General features: G+C 36.2%; 1 protein-coding gene across 4 annotated transcripts in view; it reads right to left on the bottom strand.

Moving 5' to 3' along the window:
• Positions 1–23,391, bottom strand: part of TUSC3 (tumor suppressor candidate 3) — a 258,418-nt gene that overhangs the window by 25,777 nt on the left and 209,250 nt on the right. For all 4 annotated transcript variants that reach the window (XM_078069672.1, XM_078069674.1, XM_078069675.1 and 1 more), the window contains exon 7: positions 5,458–5,521. In XM_078069672.1, coding sequence (XP_077925798.1) covers positions 5,458–5,521 — 64 coding nt within the window. The remainder of the gene's footprint in view (positions 1–5,457; positions 5,522–23,391) is intronic.

Raw genomic sequence — 23,391 nt, 5'->3', positions numbered from 1 at the left:
AGATTTTATTTATTTATTTGACAGAGAGAGACACAGCGAGAGAGGGAACACAAGCAGGGGGAGTGGGAGAAGGAGAAGCAGGCTTCCCGCGGAGCAGAGAGCCCGATGTGGGGCTCGATCCCAGGACGCTGGGACCATGATCTGAGCCGAAGGCAGACGCTTAACGACTGAGCCACCCAGGCGCCCCTCTTTAGCTTTATTTGTAAGCATACAGTATATAATACAGATCATATTACAAAATATGTATTGATTGCTATCAGTAAGACTTCCAGTTAACAGTAGGCTATTAATAAATTTTTGAGGAGTAAAAAGTATTATGTGGATTTCTAAATGTGTGTGGGGGAGGGGTCGGCACCCCGAACACTCACACTGTTCAAGGTTCAACTATAAATACTTACGTCTGTGCAAGCTGTATGATGTATGGCTACGACTCAACTCTGCTGTTGTGGTGCAAAGGAATCATAGCCAGTGCAGAAATGGATAGGTGTGTCTATGTTCCAATAGAGCTTTATTTACCAAAATAGCAGACAGACTGGATTTGGCACTTACTGGTCCTAGTTTGTCAACTGTTGTTACAGAGGATCCAAGGCAGGGCCAAAGGCATATAAACTGTTGTATCTGAGAGGAAGTTAGTTTTATTTACTTGAAAATAAACGCAAGAACTTAGTAAATACAGTGCATACAATCCCAAAGTAGGATTTAAAAACAAAGGAATGACTAGTTACATGGTTGTGTATAACTCCAAGGTAAAATACTCTATTCTAAAGCAGTAGGGTCAAGAAACAAGTGTGATCTTGTCTTCAGAATATTTCCTGCAAACTTGAGTTTTCTAGGCTTTACCAAAAAATAAGTGTGAACCTACTTTAAACTTGATAGTTGTAATTAAGATGTATGAATTAAAGTAAAATGGCTTTAAACTAGCCAATTTTCCCTCTCTTTTATTTAAAGATACCTTTTTAAATTAAGGCCTTTGAGTATTGAGAATTATTATTTAACTTATTTAACTTAAGTTCCAATATATCAATGAAAAAAAGTTTTGGTTAAAAAAGGGCCTACATAAGACTTATCATTTGGAAAAAAAACCCACATTTGTAATATAATTTTTAGGTAAAGTATTAATTTTTAGAAAGAGGTAAAAGCTAGATGATGATCTGTCAGACTTGATGTGTAGGGCTTCCTTCACTGAGTAGAGGGTTGAATGACTCAGCACAAATCCGAGAGTTTCGAGTTTCCATGTTTAACTCTGGAGTAACAGCTGATTTTCTGCCATTAAACTGTGAGTGTGGCCGTTTTGGCTGTGTCTTATTGAAGAGTCCCAACATTAGGATAAGAGATGGAACTATATAGTGGATGGACTATGTTTCTGAGACTTTTTCTGTTGTTCTGAGTTTGCTAATGCCTGTGTATACACACACACACACACACACGCACACCCAGTCTACTTCATGTATTACTTTCACATTTGTATTGAATAATGTCACAGCAATATATACTTACTACTGTGCACACCTGAGTTTCTCTGCTGAATCTGTCAATCACCTTTTACTGATTAAAAAGCCAAAATATTGACATAATCCCACATAAAACAGAAGCTGCTATTTGTATAAATTATATATAGCACCCAGAGGCACTGAGCATCCTACTGAACGAGTAACAAATACATCTGCACTATATTATGATCTATTCTCAGTTGTACATGATGTTTACTGTTACTTCTAGGAAGAGAATGAGGAATGTCAATTTAAAGATAAATGAGAACAGACGTCAAAAATATGTTGACATATTATAGAAGACTTAGAGATCTAAATTTAAAATTATCTTCAGTTTGCATCCATCATTAATTTATATGTAGTATGTTTTTCCTTGGATATAATATACTAAAACATTTGCTCTCTATCACAGATTGAAAACAAATGCAAAGTAAAATAATATTCATTTATAATAAATGGAAAACAAATGTATTTCTCAGAGAAAAAGCAAATGTGGTTTTTATAAGTATATATATATAAATATTTTAAAATTATTGCTAGTGTACCCTTTGTCTTTTATATTAGCACTTCTACTTCCAAAAGATGTTTATCTCATGTCATCATCTTGAGACCCTAGAATTTGAAGGATGTGGAGATCTAAGGGACAGATCAGAGTTTTAAAAAAGTAAAAGCCAGTCCTAGAACTCATGTATCCTGTCTCAACTGGCACATACAGACCACATCTTGGTGAATTCAGATAAGGTTCAAATTTCTTAGCAAGGTATGGGAAGATTTTCATTATCCATCCAAAGTAACCTTTCATCAATTTCCTCTTAAGCATTTGTGAATATTCTCTCTCATTTTATGTTTTTGTACCTGCCGGACCTTCTACTAGAATATTATCATTCATTCTCTGTCTGGGAAACTCCTTTTTCCACTGTATCAAAACCAGCTGAAAAGTCAGTACAAGTTCTCTAGGCAGTGAGTTGCTCCTTCTTTTGTGCTTCCAAGCACTCGTTATAACATTTGTCACACTAAATTATAATTATTTTTCTATCAGTCCACCTTCTTGTAAACAGCAAATATCTTACATTCGCATCAGGTATTGAAACATAACTGAATGAAAAATAAGTAACAAATTTTTACTGGGAAAAATAAAAGGATTATATAAGTTATTCTTAGTTCACATATTCCACATTAAAATGTCGTGATATTTCTTACTCCTTTTTTATATAGTTTTCTCTAGTGAACTACTTAGGACTGTTTTTCTTTTTTTCTTTTTTTTTTTCCCTAAACAAGGTACTGAGAAAATAAAACACTACTAATAGGGAGAAAAATCTTATTTTTAGTAAATATGAATCTATAACCTATGACATGAAATGACTCCATCTGTTCTTAGTTTTTTTCAACAAAATTTTGCATGCAGCAATTGCACCGAATGATTTGGCTTACTAAATCAGAGGGAGAAAAGCAAAAAGCAGGCATATTCTCTCCAGATAAACAAAAAGTGACCATCTGGAATTTACTTTTTTTTTTTTTTTGTATAAAGGAAAAAATACACATGCAAATTACAAAAAAAAAAAAATACATGGTAAGTTTAAAAAGTATCAGTAGAGTCTGCCAAGTGAAAGTAAAATCAGAAATTATTACTTTGGCTACTTTTTAACTTTCACCAATTTTAAAGAGTCCACCATTTTAAAAGACATTTTCTCTTTTTCAGTTATCTGTACAACAAACAAACCAGGAGAATAAAGCAACAAGTAACTATTGGTAGCATAAAGAGAATAAGTACTATTAAATCTGTTATTTATTACTGTTAAAAATCTACATGGAAGACTTCATATTGCCTGTGAAATTTCTTTGCATCCTAAATCTCAGCCTGATGTCAATGAGCCATGAAATGAAACCCTGGAGAATTCCTGCCATACAATGATGGTCTCAACATAGCTTTTTGCTAGGTACTCCTGATGTGTTTCATAGACTAGCTGCTTTGAATAAAGTATACTGCTAAAATGCCATATCATAGATTGAAATAGGATAGAAAAGAAAACAAAAGTCTACAATATATAAATAAGAGCTAAAATGTTACCTGTAATAATTAGTATGTTTCCTAACAATATGCTTCAACACAAATGTATTTTGCCTCATAAGTACATTTATATAATGGAGAGATAAGTAAAGAGTAAAGATGGTCTTCCTTTATTTTCCAATGAGGAGGAGATGATCCAATACACAGATTTGGAAATATTTCATTTTCTCACCCAAGGCACCTCTGATGTGCATATCTCTTACCGTATTAAAGTTAGAAAAGAGAAAGCTGGCACATACTGATCAAGATCACAAAACTTGAGAATGTTAATTCAAATACTGATATTTCCGATTTTAATCTATGAGACACACTACAGCAAAAACATACTCATACTAGTAGCTCCTTAATAAAGCACACAGGTAATTGCAAGCCAGAAATGGGCTGAAGATATGCACAATTCCACATATGCACACAAGTATGTGTAAAGGGTGGAAGAAATACAAATGTAGAACTGATGAGAAAATAAAAGGGGGAAAAAAACCCAAAACAGCATGTAGTGAGTACTCGATGCTTTTTGTGTGCTATCTCATTTACTTCACACGGAAATGCCATGTGGTTACTTGGCTAATCCTGATTTTATAAATGAGGAAGTCTGTGAGCTTCTTGAGAATTCAAAGTGCTTTAAGCACTCCTACCCCTTTCCTCCACTACAATTAATAGAAGACTCAGTATATACCAACAGCTGACACACTGTCCAGAACATATTATGCAAATAAAATGGATTACTTAAAAAGCTGAAGGTAGAAAATACATACTTGGTGGTGAATTAAAAAATGCACTGTTATAAGGTAGAGAAATACAAAAACCTTAATGATATTAAAGAGAGTTGTTTCCTTCCAGATTAAAAGTAAAAACTTCAAGATGGCATGACTGACATTTATTCATGAAATCCTGTACCACAGACCATAATAACATATATAAAACTTAACCAATAGACCATGAAAAAGAAAAGTGAATTCTAATCCTAGTTCTTCCTTCAACTTAAAGCAAGTCAATTAAATTTTGTGGGTTTTAGTTTTCCCACCTATAAAATGAGTTTTGGACCTAGATGAGTTCTAAGATTCCTTAAAGATTTAAATAGCTCTGATTACATAAAATACTGAAAATTTGGGCTAGATTACTTCAGTTGAATATGAATCTTAGTAACCAGGAAAGTAATCAAATTTTATAAACAATTCTATAGGCACATTTTAAATCCTGATGATGACTCAATATGTTCAACATTATAAATTTAACCTTCAAATATTTCTCAAGACACACAAACCTTAGTGCCCCCCACCCAAGATACAGTTGTTTACCCAAAGAGTAACTTTATTTCATTCTAAGAGTATTCAGAGATTGGTTTTAATTAGACACTTTAACCTTACCTCTCTCCTATTCTATCCTGTCTTCTTTGCCCTTCTACCACCAAACATAAATTGTACTCAGTTATCTGATTCATAACATTTAGTCTGGTATGTTCCAAAAAGACATGTCTAACCATCTTAAATCTCCCTCTTCTGACTTACAGTACTGTTTAAGGGAACCAGTAGTAAGCTAGTATTTTAAAATTCTGCTTTTTATATTTTAGGACACTTTTTTCTCCCTGTTAGGATCCAATAGGGTAAAACCACACAAAACTCCATGAAAAGACGTTAGCCAAAGATAACCCAATGCAGAGCAAAAGCTATAATTTGCAATTCAACAGTCAGTAAAAAAAGAGAAAATTATAGGCTGTTAATGACTCAGAATAAAAACAAAATTAAATACAAAATAATTAGCATAGGAATTAGAAAGTAACATAGTAAAGTTTAAAATTTAATATCTTTTTTAAATCTTGATAATTATTGTCATAAAAAAAGTCAATTTGATAGCATGCAACTTCTGTCCTTTTCAATCCATCAGTATTTTTAAGGATACTTAGTACCAGAATAATGTGTGACTCTGCCACGAACTGAGCTTGGCTGCTTCCGTGAATGTAGCTCTATAAAACAAGACAAAGAAGCAAAAATCACAATCTAGAGAAAAACAGATCAAAAATAAGTTGTTTTTTTTTTTTTTTGGTATTTTTAATTTTATACCATGAAGGGAAATAATAGAAAAAATCTGAACTATTTATAATTCTTTTGAATAAAATAATTAATTAGAAATAACAAATGAATATGTTGGTTGATATTACTGTAATCTGTAGAAAGCAACTTAATATCAAAAGGAAATTTAATATAACTTGTTAAAAGGTTTACCACAAACACAAGCATACAATGTAATGATTATTCCACAGTTACTATAAGATGTAAGATACAAATTAGAGCAACTAAGTTTATCTTTAAAGAAAAAAATGACCTATCAAATATTAAATTGCTCTTTTCCACATTATCAGAGTTTTAAAATAAGATACCTTTATAAATTTATTCATTCCATTAGCGCATTTAAATTGGCCTTTTTTTAAAAAAAAGTTGTTTTACCACACTGAGAAATGTACAGTTTTCCACACCTAGTAAGAACTATTAATAGCTGATGCCAATCAATTACAGAAATTATGACACAAATCTCAATCTAGGATATTTTACTGCTTAAAAAACTGACTCCCATTATTTCTGCTGTTAACTTCTTATGAAAATTAACTGCAATGCAGTTGCTTTAAATACAAATCCTTTTCTAGGTTATCTGATTATCAAAAAAAAAAGTTTGGAGAAAAAAATAACAACTATGGTATAAATCAATGTCCTCAAATTTTTTACCACATTTGAAGCATAGTCATCATTTGAGAGGTTGTTTTTATTTTTGACAATAAATACGGATGAAAGTATACCTGAAGTATGCTCTTACGAAGGGTAACTAGGAATCAGAAAATTATTCCTTCTTGGCCTTAATACTGGACATGTCGCCAAATTTCTCAGAAACTCAATATCCGTTCATCTATAAAATCGGGAACTGAATTAGATGATTTCTGTGATCTTTTTGAAGTATATAAAGTCTTCTATGTTTTTTCATAAATTGTGTCTTGGTATTTTCATTAAAGGCTGTTTTTTCTACTCTGACCTAAACGGTCTTTGTTTCTATCTCTAATATCAGTAATTCATAGGGCTGCTGCCTTATCCAAAGATATGTTTAGGTATGTTCTTTTTTTTTTTTTTTTTTAAAGATTTTATTTATTTATTTGACAGAGAGAGAGACAGTGAGAGAGGGAACACAAGCAGGGGGAGTGGGAGAGGGAGAAGCAGGCTTCCCACAGAGCAGGGAGCCCGATGCGGGGCTCGATCCCAGGACCCTGGGATCATGACCTGAGCCGAAGGCAGACGCTTAACGACTGAGCCACCCAGGCGCCCCTAGGTATGTTCTTTAAGCCCAGCTTCAAGCAAACTGACTAAAAGAGACTTGGTAGTCTAATAGTTTTCACTAACATACTCCACTTGAAAGTCTAAAACTTAAAGTGGTCCAAACCAAGGTTTTGATTCTATCCCAGAATTGGCAACATAATTTTTCCAGTTGTTTAAACCAAAACCTTGGAATCATCTTAGTCTATTCTTCTCTCCTCCCTCCTCTCTTCTTCTATCTCTAATCATTCAGAAAATACCACTGACTCTACTTTAAAAATCCATTCCAAATTCAACCAGTTGTAACTATTTCCAGGAAGCACTGGCAAAAGTGCCCACGGGGGGTGCCTGGGTGACTCAGTTAAGTGTCCAACTCTTGATTTCAGCTCAGGTCATGATCTCAGGGTTGTGTGATTGAGCCCCAGGCTCAATGCTCAGCGGGGAGTCTGTTTCTTTCTCTCTCTCTCCCTCTGTCCTTCCCCTGGCTCACACTCTCCCTCTAAAATAAATCTTAAACAAAACAAAACAAAACAAAAACCCAAGTGCTCAAGGATCAAGGTCAAGACTTACTGTCTGGTCTAAGCAGTCACCATCTCTTGCCTAGATTATTGCAATATCCTCCTTTCTTCTCCCTGCCTCTGCCCTAAAGTCTATTTGCCAGCCACATTAATCCTGCTAAAACTAATGAGAAACTATCATTACCCTACTCAGAATCCTTCAATTCTTGAATGTGTGAGAAAAATATTATATGATATAATCTGTTATCTGCTTCTAATCACAATTCCAAAGAATCTACATATCTCCAATTAAAAAATAGTTAAGACTAAAAAAAAAATCTAAAGTTGGTTCTTAGAGACTTACTTCACTATATCCGATCTAGAATACTCGTGGGCTTACTTCTTGTTATACATGAGGCAGTACAGAGTAAAGGCTTGGAGAAAGTCCTGAATCTGCTACTTGCTAGCTGTGTTATCCTGAACAAATTACTTAACCTCATATCTTTCATAGGACTAGGAAGATATTCCTCAAAATACTGCCCTGAAAATTAAGTAAGATAATGTCATGGTAAGTAATTAGCACAGCATCTGGCTTTCTTTGTAGTACATAGTCAAAAATAATCAAGGACAAATCATCTTAGTCTCTATTCTAAACTATTTGTATCTTTCAAACATTAGACAAACATGCTTAAATACCATTCAGAAATTATTTTATTTACACAGGTGAATTTAGTTTGTTGAACTGATATTTTAAAAAGATGATAGGAACCTGTACTAAAATTTGACTTTTATCCATCTCTTTAGTCACTGAAATCATTTTAAGACCACATACCCTGAAAGATTTCAGGATTTAATAAAGTAGAATTCATCTGATAAATTTTTACTGAGCAATTTTTATTACCAGGTATTAATTTAGGCAATGGGGAGCCAGCATAACAAAACAGAAAACAACCAAGCCCCCCCGCAAAACTATGTTTTCATGACTCACACATTCAAACTGTGAGAACACTATTTGTCTACCAAAGTAAACAGAAAGATTATTGGCACACAATAAAAGCCATAAGAGCAAACACAAGAATACAAACACAAATAATAAAGAAATATATAAGCACAAACATTCCAAAGGCTTGGGCGTTGACCTTAGAAATAGTTATCTTTAATTTATGGGGCCACCCAAAGCAATGACTTAATCCAATTAAAATGAACTAATGCTTGATTTTTAAGTTGGTCTTAAAATATTGTATTTAATGCACAACTTTCAAAATCCTTTGAAAGAAATAACAACTAATAAATTCCTTTGTAGCTTTAGCATGATTAACATCTTTTCCCTTTCTTATTTTTACCAATTCTGATAAGTATTAGTAACTAATGGTAATTTCATCCTAAGTATATACACACAACACATTTACAGAATGATGAATGGGCAAGAAGGAAATCTGCATGGTCTCAGATACTTGATACATATCTATTTTTTTTCCATGGAGATAAAATGTTTTAACAAACCATAAAAATATTCTTCTCTTGACCAGTCCATCCTACACTTATTTATAGAGCATATAAATCAAAATCAAATGAAAGACTGGCTCATAAAAATTTTTTTATCAGAAAGTTCCTTATCATGATACCACCTAAAGGCCAATTTTATTAAGAAGAAAAATTAGAGGATTTGAATTTTGAATAGCATAATATAAATAAATGATATATATGAATAACACTTTTAATTTCAAGTAACATACTTGAAAATAAAAAATAGTTATGTTTTGTTTAATACAATGGTTCTAATACCTCTTTTAGAAGAGTATCAGAAAAGGAAATAGAAATTAAGCTAAATATAGTATAGGTCAGTAGAAAAAAGGAACCTCATTCCATTTAACTTAATCCTAAATTCTTGGGAAAATGATATCTGTCATTCTGCTCTGCTTTTTCAATATTGTTTTAAAATTGTGTTGGTACTGAGTAATCAGTAAGGGGTCCTTTTATACACTTAAATATTCTGAAAATAACTGGCTCGTGTGGACCAACAGTTTGTTGTCTGAGAAGGAAGTTATTGTAATGAAAAGTACACTGAACTTAGAGTCAGGAGTCTTGGTTTCTAGTGCTGATAAACTCCATTCAATTTAAGAAACTAGTTGTTAAGCTCAGTCAATTCCATCATTTGGGTCTCAGTTTCCTAATCTGAAAAAGAAAGAAACTGAAATTGATTATATCAAGAAAACAGGATAGTATGGTAGTTTATAAAATACATTTCAATCCAAATGCCTGAGTTGGAATTCCTATCCTGGACCTGCCACAAGTGTGACCTTGAGCAAAATTATTCTAAGCCTCAAATTGTTCAAAACAAAATGTGTTTTAAGTTGAAAAAAACAAAATGTGAGAAGTGAATTAGCTAATACATGTGAAATACTTAGTATCAGGCCTAAAACCCAGTATGCCGTTGATAAGTTATCATTATTATTACCATTAGTTGCCTAAAATTCAAGTGAATTTCAACATTTTACTTAGGTATGTGACTCACAGATGAACATAATGGGTATTGATTTTATGTCTATTGGTGGTCAATTAACAGTAGAATATGTCTGGGTTAAATTCTCCCTGTCAGTGAATAATTATTTTTTAAACTTCCAAGCTGATATTAAAATTACCTATCTTGGAGCAAAAGCAAGATCTAAACAACCAACTTCTTTGATGAACCTGAACACAGACTGTTGTAGTTAAACGGGCTTTGGAGCAAAACCAAATATTAACATAAGCAGAATATAAAAAGTTGTTCACTCATCTATATAAGCCAAGAAATAACTTTTTTGAAGACACTAATGCATAGGATTCAAATTAGTTGTTTCTCTCTTATTCATTGATAAGATACATATTCGTATCTATCTGTTTTGGCATAAGTGTCTTGTTGGGGAAAAAAACAAAAGTGTACTTAAACCAATCCCAGAGAGATATAAGTGGTTTTGAATTTTGATCATTTTAAAAAATGTAATTTATTTTAAAAGAACATTAATAACACCAAGAAAATGGCAAATGCATGAAATGAAGATTGGATATTGTTGGGTGTTAACCCAAATGGCAATCTGTCTCAGTTCAAGGTCAAATCCACAAAAGTGCTTTTGGTCCCATCTTTCATTTTAAAATACATGATTGCATAATGAACCAAGAACTTGTCAACTGCTAGAAGAAACACTGCTGGGATTATCTTTTAGCAACTACGTGAATTTTTTCTAATTTTTTCATGTATTTTGATTCAAATGACATGTAAATTTCCTTTCTGTCCACTTCCTTTCCCCCTTTTTGTACATATTGCAAAAAATTACTTATGTGAATCCTTTTAGACTTTTTCAGTCCCTTACTCCTAGTACAAGGACAACAGACACATAAAATTTAAGATAATCTTTTAAGTGATAGACTCTCAATTGTCTAGTGTATGATTCTTACTCTTTGCAAAAGAAATACTGCATTAGTAAGAAAAGGAAACACAGTTTATTATCAACATAAAATAAGTAGAATGAAAATACTGTATTTTCTTTGACAGCACTTCCAAGAAGTCAAAAGAATTGCCTCACTAGGAGGAGGCGAAAGATGGCGGAGGAGTAGGGGACCCTATTTCAACTGGTCCCCGGAATTGAGCTGGATAACTACCAGACCACTCTGAGCACCCACGAAACCAGCCTGAGATGTAAGAAGATCTGGATCTCTACAAACAGAATATCGCAGGCGGTTGGTTTTGAGGTACGAAGCGGAGAGCCATGATCCTGCGGGCAGATATCGGAGGATAAAGGGCAGCGGGAGGGTGCCTGGCCGTGGGGATCCTACACTGCCGGTGAGTGACAGCCTCGCGCGCTGTGGACGGGCACAGACTCACAGACCGGGTAGCGGCGGGAAAGGACTTTAGGGCAGCCCCCGGGGTGGAAAACCAAACCGGCGGGGTCGCACACGCGACTGCAGCACCCCTGGATAGAAACCGGAGCGACAGTCGCGCGCACGCAAACTGCAGCCTCCGAGACAGAAACCCAGTGCCCCGGGGTTGTGCCGGTAAACTGCAACCCCCGGGGGTGGAAACCCCAAGCGGCGGAGTCGCCCGCGTGAATTGGGAGCGGCTGGTGGTTTTAGAAGCACAAAGGGCAGAGACGTGCCCCGACCTGGAGGCAGGACTGGGAGCACTGCGGAGAGGCGCACAACCCAGGCCGCTGCAGTTTATAGCAGCAGGGACAGAAATGGAGACTGTGTGGCCTGGAGAGCTCACTGAAGAACAGACTGAGGTCTCTCTGCTCTGAGACAGAGGGTTGGAAACGGTCTCTTCTGCTCTGACTCGTGGAAGAGACGCAGAAAGCCGCCAGGGAAAGGCACCAGAGAACAAAAGCCCCAAAGACTGATTCCCACTGAGCCCATCCCCCGCCACAGGGGCGCAGGGCAACTCCGCCCAAACAGGGTTGCATGAGCAACAGCGCAGCAGGCCCCTCCCGCAGAAGACAGGCTGGGAAAACAAGAGGCCAGCAACCCTAAGGTCCCAAGAAAACAGGTGCATCTTGCTTGGGTTCTGGTCAATAATTTCGACTCTATACATTCCCTCAAACACCCATCAACAGAATGACTAGGAGGAGGAGCCCCCCAAAACAGAAAAGACTCAGAGATTATGACTTATGCTGCAGATTTACAAATGGATGCAGACATAACCAAGATGTCAGAGATGGAATTCAGGCTAGCAATTGTGAAGACAATGGCTAGAATGGAGAAATCAATTAATGGCAACATAGAGTCTCTAAGGGCAGAAATAAGAGGGGAATTGGCAGAACTTAAAAATGCTATCAATGAGATCCAATCCAATCTGGATAATCTAACAGCTAGGGTAACTGAGACAGAAGAGAGAATAAGCGATCTGGAAGACAGTATAATAAATAAAAAGGGAAAAGAGGAGGCCAGGGAAAAACAACTCAGAATCCATGAAAATAGAATCAGAGAAATAAGTGACACCATGAGGCGTTCCAATGTCAGAATAATTGGAATCCCGGAGGGAGTGGAGAGAGAAAGAGGGCTAGAAGATGTATTTGAGCAAATCGTAGCTGAGAACTTCCCTAATCTGGGGAATGAAACAAACATTCGAGTTCTAGAGGCAGAGAGGACCCCTCCTAAGATCAAGGAAAACAGGCCAACACCCCGACATGTAATGGTAAAACTTGCAAATCTTAGAACCAAGGAAACCATCTTAAGGGCAGTTAGGGGTAAGGGATTCCTTACATACAGAGGGAAGAACATCAGAATAACGTCAGACCTATCCACAGAGACCTGGCAAGCCAGAAAGGGCTGGCAAGACATATTCAGGGTACTAAATGAGAAGAACATGCAGCCAAGAATACTTTATCCGGCAAGGCTTTCATTTAGAATGGATGGAGAGATGCAGAGCTTCCACGACTGGCAGAAGTTGAAAGAATATGTGACCACTAAGCCAGCCCTGCAAGAAATATTAAGGGGGGGTTCTATAAAAGGAGAAAGACCCCAAGAGTGATCTACAACAGAAATTTACAGGGACAATCTATAAAAACAAGGTCTTCACAGGCAACATGATGACAATTAATTCATATCTTTCAATAATCACTCTCAATGTGAATGGCCTAAACGCTCCCATAAAATGGCACAGGGCTGCAGATTGGATAAAAAGATAGGACCCATCCATATGCTGTCTACAAGAGACTCATTTTGAACCTAAAGATACATCCAGACTGAAAGTGAAGGGATGGAGATCCATCTTCCATGCCAGCGGACCTCAAAACAAAGCTGGGGTAGCAATTCTTATATCAGACAAATTAGATTTTAAACTAAAGTCTGTAATTAGAGAAACAGAAGGACACTATATCATTCTTAAAGGGTCTATCCAATAAGAAGATCTAACAATTGTAAATATCTATGCCCCCAACATGGGAGCAGCCATATATATAAGCCAACTGTTAACCAAAATAAAGAGTCATATTGATAACAATACGTTAATTGTAGGAGACCTCAATACTCCACTCTCAGCAATGGACAGATCATCTAAGCAGAAAATCAACAAGGAAACAAGAGCTTTGAATGATACATTGAACCAGATGGACCTCATAGATATTTACAGCACATTCCACCCTAAAACAACAGAATACTCATTCTTCTGGAGCGCACACGGAACTTTCTCCAGAATAGACCATATACTGGGTCACAAATCAGGTCTCAACCGATAACAAAAGATTGAGATTATTCCCTGCATATTCTCAGACCACAATGCTCTAAAACTGGAACTCAATCCCAAGAAAAAATTTGGCAGAAATTCAAACACTTGGAAGCTAAAGACCACTCTGCTCAAGAATGTTTGGGTCAACCAAGAAATCAAAGAAGAACTTAAACAATTCATGGAAATCAATGAGAACGAAAACACATCGGTCCAAAACCTATGGGATACTGCAAAGGCAGTCCTAAGGGGGAAATACATAGCCATCCAAGCCTCACTCAAAAAAATAGAAAAATCCCAAATTCACCAACTAACTCTACACCTTAAAGAACTAGAGAAAAAGCAACAAATGACGCCTAAGCCACGCATTAGAAGAGAAATAATTAATATTAGAGCATTAATCAATGAATTAGAAACCAGAAACACAGTAAATCAGATCAATGAAACTAGAAGTTGGTTCTTTGAAAGAATTAGTAAGATTGATAAACCACTGGCCAGACTTATCCTAAAGAAGAGAGAAAGGACCCAAATTAATAAAATTATGAATGAAAGGGGCAGAGATAACAACTAACACCAAGGAAATAGAAATAATTATTAGAAATTATTATCAACTATATGCCAATAAACTGAGCAATCTGGATGAAATGGAGGCCTTCCTGGAAACCTATAAGCTGCCAAGACTGAAACAGGAAGAAATTGACAACCTGAATAGGCCAATAACCAGTAACGAGATTGAAGCAGTGATCAAAATCCTCCCAAAAAACAAGAGTCCAGGGCCTGATGGATTCCCTGGGGAATTCTACCAAACATTCAAAGAAGAAATAATACCTATTCTACTGAAGCTGTTTCAAAAAATAGAAACAGAAGGAAAACTTCCAAACTCATTCTATGAGGCCAGCATTACCTTAATCCCCAAACCAGGCAAAGACCCCATCGAAAAGGAGAATTTCAGACCGATATCCCTGATGAATATGGATTCCAAAATCCTCAACAAAATCCTAGCTAATAGGATCCAACAATACATTAAAAGGATCATCCACCACGACCAAGTGGGATTTATCCCCGGGATGCAAGGGTGGTTCAACATTCGCAAATCAATGTGATAGAACACACTAATAAGAGGAGAGAGAAGAACCATATGGTCCTCTCAATTGATGCAGAAAAAGCATTTGACAAAATACAACATCCTTTCCTGATTAAAACTCTCCAGAGTATAGGGATAGAGGGAACATTCCTCAAGCTCATAAAATCCATCTATGAAAAACCCACAGCGAATATCATCCTCAATGGGGAAAAGCTGAGAGCCTTTCCCTTAAGATCAGGAACACGTCAAGGGTACCCACTCTCACCACTGTTGTTCAACATAGTACTAGAAGTCCTAGCAACAGCAATCAGACAACAAAAAGAAATAAAAGGTATTCAAATTGGCAAAGAAGTCAAACTCTCTCTTTTCACAGATGATATGATACTTTATGTGGAAAACCCAAAAGACTCCACCCCCAAATTACTAGAAGTCATACAGCAATTCAGTAATGTGGCAGGATACAAAATCAATGCACAGAAATCAGTTCCTTTCTTATACACTAACAACGCAACTGTAGAAAGAGAAATTAAAGAAACGATTCCATTTACAATAGCACCAAAAACCATAAGATACCTCGGAATAAACCTAACCAAAGAGGTAAAGGATCTATACTCTAGGAACTACAAAACACTCATGAAAGAAATTGAAGAAGACACAAAAAGATGGAAAAATATTCCATGCTCATGGATCAGAAGAATAAACATTGTTAAAATGTCTATGCTACCCAGAGCAATCTATGCCTTCAATGCCATCCCGATCAAAATTCCAATGACATTTTTCAAAGTGCTGGAACAAACAATCCTAAAATTTGTATGGAATCAGAAAAGACCCCGGATCGCCAAGGAGATGTTGAAAAAGAAAAACAAAGCTGGGGGCATCACGTTGCCCGATTTCAAGCTATATTACAAAGCAGTGACCACCAAGCAGCATGGTACTGGCACAAAAACAGACATACAGACCAATGGAACAGAATAGAGAACCCAGATATGGACCCTCAACTCTATGCTCAAATAATCTTCGACAAAGCAGGAAAAAACATGCAATGGAAAAAAGACAGTCTCTTCAATAAATGGTGCTGGGAAAATTGGACAGCCACATGCAGAAGAATGAAACTCGACCATTCTCTAACACCACTCACAAAGATAAACTCAAAGTGGATGAAAGACTTCAATGTGAGACAGGAATCCATCAAAATCCTAGAGGAGAACATAGGCAGTAACCTCTCTGACATCGCCCACAGCAACTTCTTTCAAGATACATCTCCAAAAGCTAGTGAAACAAAAGCAAAAATGAACTTTTGGGACTTCATCAAGATAAAAAGCTTCTGCACAGCAAAGGAAACAGTCAACAAAACTAAGAGGCAACCCACAGAATGGGAGAAGATATTTGCAAATGACACTACAGATAAAGGGCTGGTATCCAAAATCTATAAAGAACTTCTCAAACTCAACACCCAAAAAACAAATAATCAAGTCAAAAAGTGGGCAGAAGAGATGAACAGACACTTCTCTGAAGAAGACATACAAATGGCTAACAGACAGATGAAAAAATGTCCATCATCATTAGCCATCAGGGAAATCCAAATCAAAACCACACTGAGATACCACCTTACACCAGTTAGAATGGCCAAAATGGACAGGGAAAGAAACAACAAATATTGGAGAGGTTGTGGAGAAAGGGGAACCCTCTTACACTGTTGGTGGGAATGCAAGTTGGTACAGCCACTTTGGAAAACAGTGTGGAGGTGCCTCAAAAATTTAAAAATAGAGCTACCCTATGACCCAGCAATTGCACTACTGGGTATTTACCCCAAAGACACAGATGTAGTGAAAAGAAGGGCCATATGCACCCCAACGTTCATAGCAGCAATGTCCGCAACAGCCAAACTGTGGAAAGAGCCGAGATGCCCTTCAACAGATGAATGGATAAAGAAGATGTGGTCCATATATACAATAGAGTATTACTCAGCCATCAGAAAAGATGGAATACCCAACTTCTACATCAACGTGGATGGGACTGGAGGAGATTATGCTAAGCGAAATAAGTGAAGCAGAGAAAGTCAATTATCATATGGTTTCACTTATTTGTGGAACATAAGGAATAACATGGAGGACATTAGGAGAAGGAAGGGAAAAATGGGGGGGGGAATTGGAGGGAGAGATGAACCATGAGAGACTATGGACCTGAGAAACAAACAGGGTTCTAGAGGGGAGGGGGGTGGGGTTATTGGTTAGCCCGGTGATGGGTATTAGGGAGGGCACGTACTGCATGGAGCACTGGGTGTTATACGAAAACAATGGATCATGGATCACCACATCAAAAACTAATGATGTATTGTATGGTGACTAACATAATATAATAAAATTAAAAACTACAAAAAAAAAATTGCCTCACTACTTTTAAATTTTTGTCTTTGAAATTAATCTTGGCTATTTAAGAGTTGCCACTAGAAGAACCGTTGCTTTCCTGATCGAAGCCTATGTAGAATGAGGGATCCTTTTTTGTATATGACAGAATCGATCATTTTTTAATTTATTTTTATTTTATTTTTTTAAAGATTTTATTTATTTATTTGACAGAGACACAGTGAGAGAGGGAACACAAGCAGGGGGAGTGGGAGAGGGAGAAGCAGGCTTCCCGTGGAGCAGGGAGCCCAATGCAGGGCTCAATCCCAGGACCCTGGGACGATGACCTGAGCCGAAGGCAGACACTTAACGACTGAGCCACCCAGGTGCCCCTCGATCATTGTTTTAGTATGTAATTCTAAGGGAATAAGATGGTATTTCAAAATACATATGGTAGTAGGACTGCAGTAATGACATCCTCATCCTGAGTCTCCTTTGTGTGCTAAAGTACACAGAATACTAAAATGGAATAATCTTTAGTATTTCCTTTTCAGTTTCTTCCTCGGAATTCTAATGTCCAGGAAAGGAGTCTTTTAAAATGTTAAGATACACTATCTTATTTAGTGTTAAAATTAATAGAAATACTTAAAGGCATCCTATGGTCTTCCCCTGCATGATGCCTGCTTAACATGGAACCAATTAATTGGGTCTCTAGTAAAAACAAAGTGTGAGAGAAAGAAGAGGGTAGGAAGGCAGACAAGCTTATGTTTAGCTAATGGCAAAAGGAAGTATGCTGGGTCACCACTGCTACTGCACAAAACAAGTTGAAATCCCAAGGTACTTATCACTCTGACATTCTAATAAAAGATTTCTCTATTTTTTGATAGTTACACATTTCTAGCCTCTTCCTTAGGGGCTGTCTTTTTATTCATCATCCTACATCAACTTTCCTAAGGTAGCACCAGTTTTTGCTAGGCTGCTACACTAAATGGCAGATGTGATATCGATCATAAAATAGCTAGGCTGGGTCCTCCTGGATTTGACTGAAAGAAGAGCTATAAATAGGTATTATCTTACATCTAGGTGCAAAGAATGCCACTGTGTTTGATTTCTCCAGAGGGTGCACGTAACTCAGGCTTGAGATTCCTAAGTACTTCATTAAATATTTGGCTTACTAAATAATTACAATAGACCTAAAACAGTTCTTCATGAAGACTAATAAATCTGTCTGCCTCTCAAAGTATTTCACTGGTCAGCTGTTAGCAATAAGCTACCACTCTCCCTTTAACTGAAATTTTAGGGCATCTTTAAGCCCTATTCCAGTTGAACTTAATGCATGACCAGTTGTGGAGTATGAAACCCTTACCCGCCCCAGCCATATTCCAAAAAGGATTTCTTCAGTTTTTCTTATTATAGTTGAAGATCAAAAAGGTTGACCAGTTAACCTAGGTCAGTGATTCTCAAAATGTGTGTGCATGACATTCACCTGGGATATTTGTTTAATAAAACAGATTCTCAGACATGATATGTGGAGATTATAATGCAATAGGTCTGTGGTAGTGCCAGAAATTTGCACCATTCATGAGCTGAAAGCCACTTCTACACATCTATACTTTGTAAGAGGCTGTATAGGAAGAAGGGAATGTGTAATCCTTTGAAAGTTGCCAGAAAGGCTACTTACTGAGAAAAAAAGTCTTACTAGTAAGTTTGGTTTTCTTTAAGTAATACAAGAATTGCTACATATTGACAGAAAACATCTTATTATAAGAAGTTGGGTTTTTTGGTTGTCTTTTTTTTTTATAATCAAAGAACTGCTACATATCCAGAGAAAACACCTTATTAGTAGGAGGAGTTTTTGTTTTTATAAATAATAAAGAATTGTTATTTCAAGTGTAGTCATTTAGCTCTATGGATGCAAGCCTATAAAAAGAGTGCTGGCTGCAAATCGGCCCCAAGCAACAGAAAAACTACATGATGTTTGTCAAACAGGTGAGCGACAGATATTATCACAAGTCTGAAAATTCAAATTTCAGTCATCCTGTCCAGTATTATGAGATATTTCCTAGAACACTACAAAACACAGGGTAAAAGTTACCAAGAAGCGGAAACTGAGCATATTGGAAATGGCAGAACCAAATGGTGGGCTAGCAGCTCCTAACTGGGGACCTAAGAGAAACTAACAGTTTTAGAATAACTGTGACCCCAGGCTAGAAAGGGTGTGGTTGGTCCAATTCAAACCCTTCTCCACAAAAAGTTATGAGCCCTGATAGTAAAGTAGAGAAATCTCTCTCATGAGCTAAATTTACCTGAATTTACCAGTCTTATTGACTGGTAATTCCTGTATTGCAAGGGGGCAGGGCTGGTAACAACAAAACAGAACAAAAATTTTTTTTTTCAATCAATCCATTACTAAGGAAATCCTAAACAGAATATTCTGTGAAACAGTTCATTATAATTGCCCCTTCCTAGAAGGTCAACCAATGAGAACATAGAGTGCAGGGCTGGAAAACTTAGGGTTAGAAGTACAACCCTAAGCCTCAGACACTAGTGAGAGAAACTGGGGATAAACTATGTTTGGAGAGGTGTCTTTAACTTTCTGAACAGAACTGGTAATATGACCAATGAGATAAAGATCTCATTTGTACTTTCAAAATGTTGAGAGAATAAAACTATAACATAGTGAGACTGTTTTTTCCAAGTGTACGGCAAAAATTTAAAAGGCCCTATGACTCACCTTCTAAGTAATTTTAGTAATATTTTGTTGACAACACATTTTCTAGCCTTATTACAGTTTTCATTTCATTGAGTAACAAAAGAAAACTTGAAAGGCATAGTGTAATTATTCTCATAGAATTTTCTTTTGTAACTAAATAAAATGTTCAAAAGAAGTTATGTTCAGCATTTTAAAATCCAACTGAATAGCTTTTAATGTGAGATATACTGAATATGTAAATCTACAATGTGAAAGCTTTGGTAGTTGTGTCATATCAGGTATATATGAAAAGTATAATAAAAATGTGTGTTTTTTTTTTCTTTATATCCTCAAAAATAAGCAACCATCAAGGTAGTTTAATACTCCCAAGTTGTTATTATAAAAGTAATCCAAAATGCAAGAACAATAACAACAACAGAACAACTAATGTAGCTTAAATTTTACATCATTCTGTGTTTAAAAATAAAATCAGTCATTTTATATCACCAAATATCTTACACCTGTGACTGGTCTAAGACATGCGTTAGGAACAGAGCTTCTCTGTACCCTATTCCAGTTTTGCCAACAAACTGAATGATTTCCCCCTAGGAAAGCCTTTTAATATCTCTGTAATTCACTTTCCTGGTACAGATCATTTTTTGTTACCTATGAAGCTATAAGGTGATAAAAAAGATATTCAAGCAAAGTCTACAAAAGGCATTTAAACAAAAAATAAACAAGAATCACTCTTTTGAAGCATAGATTCTTACATTTCTTTTTTTCATGTGTCTATGAAAATGGATGTCTACCTCTCTACTCTTAGTACTCACGTGATAGATAATTCTTTGGTAATTCTATACACATAAGCATATTCATGTAGATGACAAATGCCCTGGGTGGCCAGGCAATTATTCCTTAATAATGAATCTTTTAGCATATCTGTTAAATCATCCTCTGAACATTATTTGTACTTTGTATTTATTCATGTTGCTGCCTCACTGATTGCAATATGAGCAAAATATTGCTGAGTCAAGTCCCATTACATCATGCTGAACTATCTGCTATGGCAGTTTTTCTAGTCTAGTTCTTCAGAAAGCTTTAGTTTATATCCTTGAAACTTATATTGTCTTAATAATGACACGTTCTCTGAAGTTTGCCAATTGCTTTAAAAGTCCAGTGTCATCCATTTTCTCCAGACATCTAGGACCACTGCATTTTGATGAGTGAAACTAGGAAATCACTGCCTCTAAATCTTTGACATCAGAGACTCTATCTTGACATTTGATATGAAATATAGTACAAAAGTATGATAAATGAAACCTGTCTAAGAAATGAAAATGAGACTGATAAGGATTCAGATATTAGACCCATATAACACGGCTGACAGTACCATGGCTTTGTGGGCCTTGAGAATGGGTTTAACTAATGATGGATATTACTGGTTGAACCTGCTAATCTGCCAAACGAGACATTAAATTCTTGGTTTAATTTTCTCTTTCCTTAAACTTAACTATTTGAAGGCTATAAATTATCAACATTCATCTTTATATTTAATCAGTATGCTATCAATATGAATTCAGTTATATAAGAAGTATTCTGCATATAACAGGCTGATATACAATTTGAGGTTCTACTATAAAAACTTCATAGCACCAAACATGATAATCTTTAATAGAAGTACCACACTCTAATGGTTGGGAGCTCTGGTTACAGAGCTCAGGTTGCTAGGTTTGAATTCCAGCTTGAGGGATTGGGCATGTTATTTAATTAACCTTGGGTTCAGTTTCTTCATCTATAAAACTAGGTTGTTATAAAAATTTAAAGCTTTTAGAAAAGTATAACATGAAGTAAGCCTTAACTGTTAGCTATTATTGTCATTATATTTATTCCAATATTTACTGAATATCTAATACGTCATAGGTACATTTCTAGGCACTTGAAATAAAATAGTTAACAAATAAACCTGGCCTCAGAGGCTTACAGTCTAGTATGAGCAGAAGGGTAACATGATCTATACTGAGAATAGACTATAATGAAGCAAGGATAGAAGCAAAGAGACCAGAGACAAGTTACCAGAGTAATCCAGACATAAAATGCTGATAGTTTAAAGAAGGTTGATGGCAGGTATTTAAGAAGTGATATATCCTGGATATATTTTGAAGGAAGAACAGCATTTCTTATTTCTCCTGTTTTTATGCAAGATGAAAGTATAACTTTTTTTTTTTTTTTTTTTTTTTTTTTTTTTTTTTAAAGATTTTATTTATTTATTTGAGACAGAGAGAATGAGAGAGAGAGAGCACATGAGAGGGGGGGAGGGTCAGAGGGAGAAGCAGGCTCCCTGCCGAGCAGGGAGCCCGATGCGGGACTCGATCCAGGGACTCCAGGATCATGACCTGAGCCGAAGGCAGTCGCTTAACCAACTGAGCCACCCAGGCGCCCGAAAGTATAACTTTATAAATGATAGAATGAATGTGTAGTAAAAATGTAGTTAAAGTAAAAAATCATAGTAAACATATACGTTGTAGTATTTATAATAATACAAGCATAGAACATTTACATTCAGTTAAGGAAATAGGAATTTAAAACAATCTACAGGTTCAGTTGTATGAGTTTATTAAAATACAGAGGTCACTCAAATGGTAAACATACTTATAAAAGAGAAATGTTGGGTGCCTGGGTGGCTCAGTTGGTTAAGCGACTGCCTTCGGCTCAGGTCATGATCCCGGAGTCCTGGGATCGAGTCCCACGTTGGGCTCCCTGCTCGGCAGGGAGTCTGCTTCTCCCTCTGACCCTACCCCCCCTCTTGGGCCTCTCTCTCACTCTCTCTCTCTCAAATAAATAAATAAGATAAAAAAATAAAATAAAAAATAAAATATTTAAAAAAAAGAGAAATGTTAACATTATTTGCCCATGAAGTTCTATTCTCTATTATGTTTTCTCTCTTGAATGCTGCATACTTTTCAATCAAACAGTTCTGCTGTATGAAAGACCCCTTCTCAGCCAGGTCTGTATTTTCAAATCATACTATTAGTTGTGTATATTTATTTGAATATCCCACTTGAATATCCTTAACACTTTAAAATATTCGCAAATGTCAGTATTCTCCAAACAAATTAATTTCTTTGCCAGAATTTCATGCTTCTCTCAATAATACAGGCATTCTTCTGATCTCATTTTCAACTTTGACATCTGTGCCTACATTAATCACAAAGCCAGTGAACACTTTCTATTCTATACTTGCCATTTTTCTATTACTTTGACACAACTGATTCTGTGTGAATGCTTATCATATCATGCTTGGATTATGGTTTCCTAATCTTTACTCTCTAATCTCTCACTTCTAGCTAAATCGTCCAAAATCACTTTCATCAGTCTACTGCTCACAAACTTTAGAAAATTTAAAGGTGCTGAGAGGCCTTGCCAATATAAGCTAGATACTTTTGTGTCAATCAATCAATACAACAGGGCGCCTGGGTGGCTCAGTTGGTTAAGCGACTGCCTTCGGCTCAGGTCATGATCCTGGAGTCCCGGGATCGAGTCCCGCATCGGGCTCCTGCTCAGCAGGGAGTCTGCTTCTCCCTCTCCCGCTCCCCCGTCTTGTGCTCTCTCTCTCTCTCACTCTCTCTCTCAAATAAATAAAGAAAATCTTTAAAAAAAAAAAAAAAAAGAGAATCAATACAACAAATACCTATTCAGTACTTAGGAGTAAGAGATACTGCACTT

Source organism: Halichoerus grypus, chromosome 3 (assembly GCF_964656455.1).
Source record: "Halichoerus grypus chromosome 3, mHalGry1.hap1.1, whole genome shotgun sequence".
Lineage (NCBI taxonomy): Eukaryota > Metazoa > Chordata > Mammalia > Carnivora > Phocidae > Halichoerus > Halichoerus grypus.
This window is presented reverse-complemented; position numbering and strand designations above follow the sequence as displayed.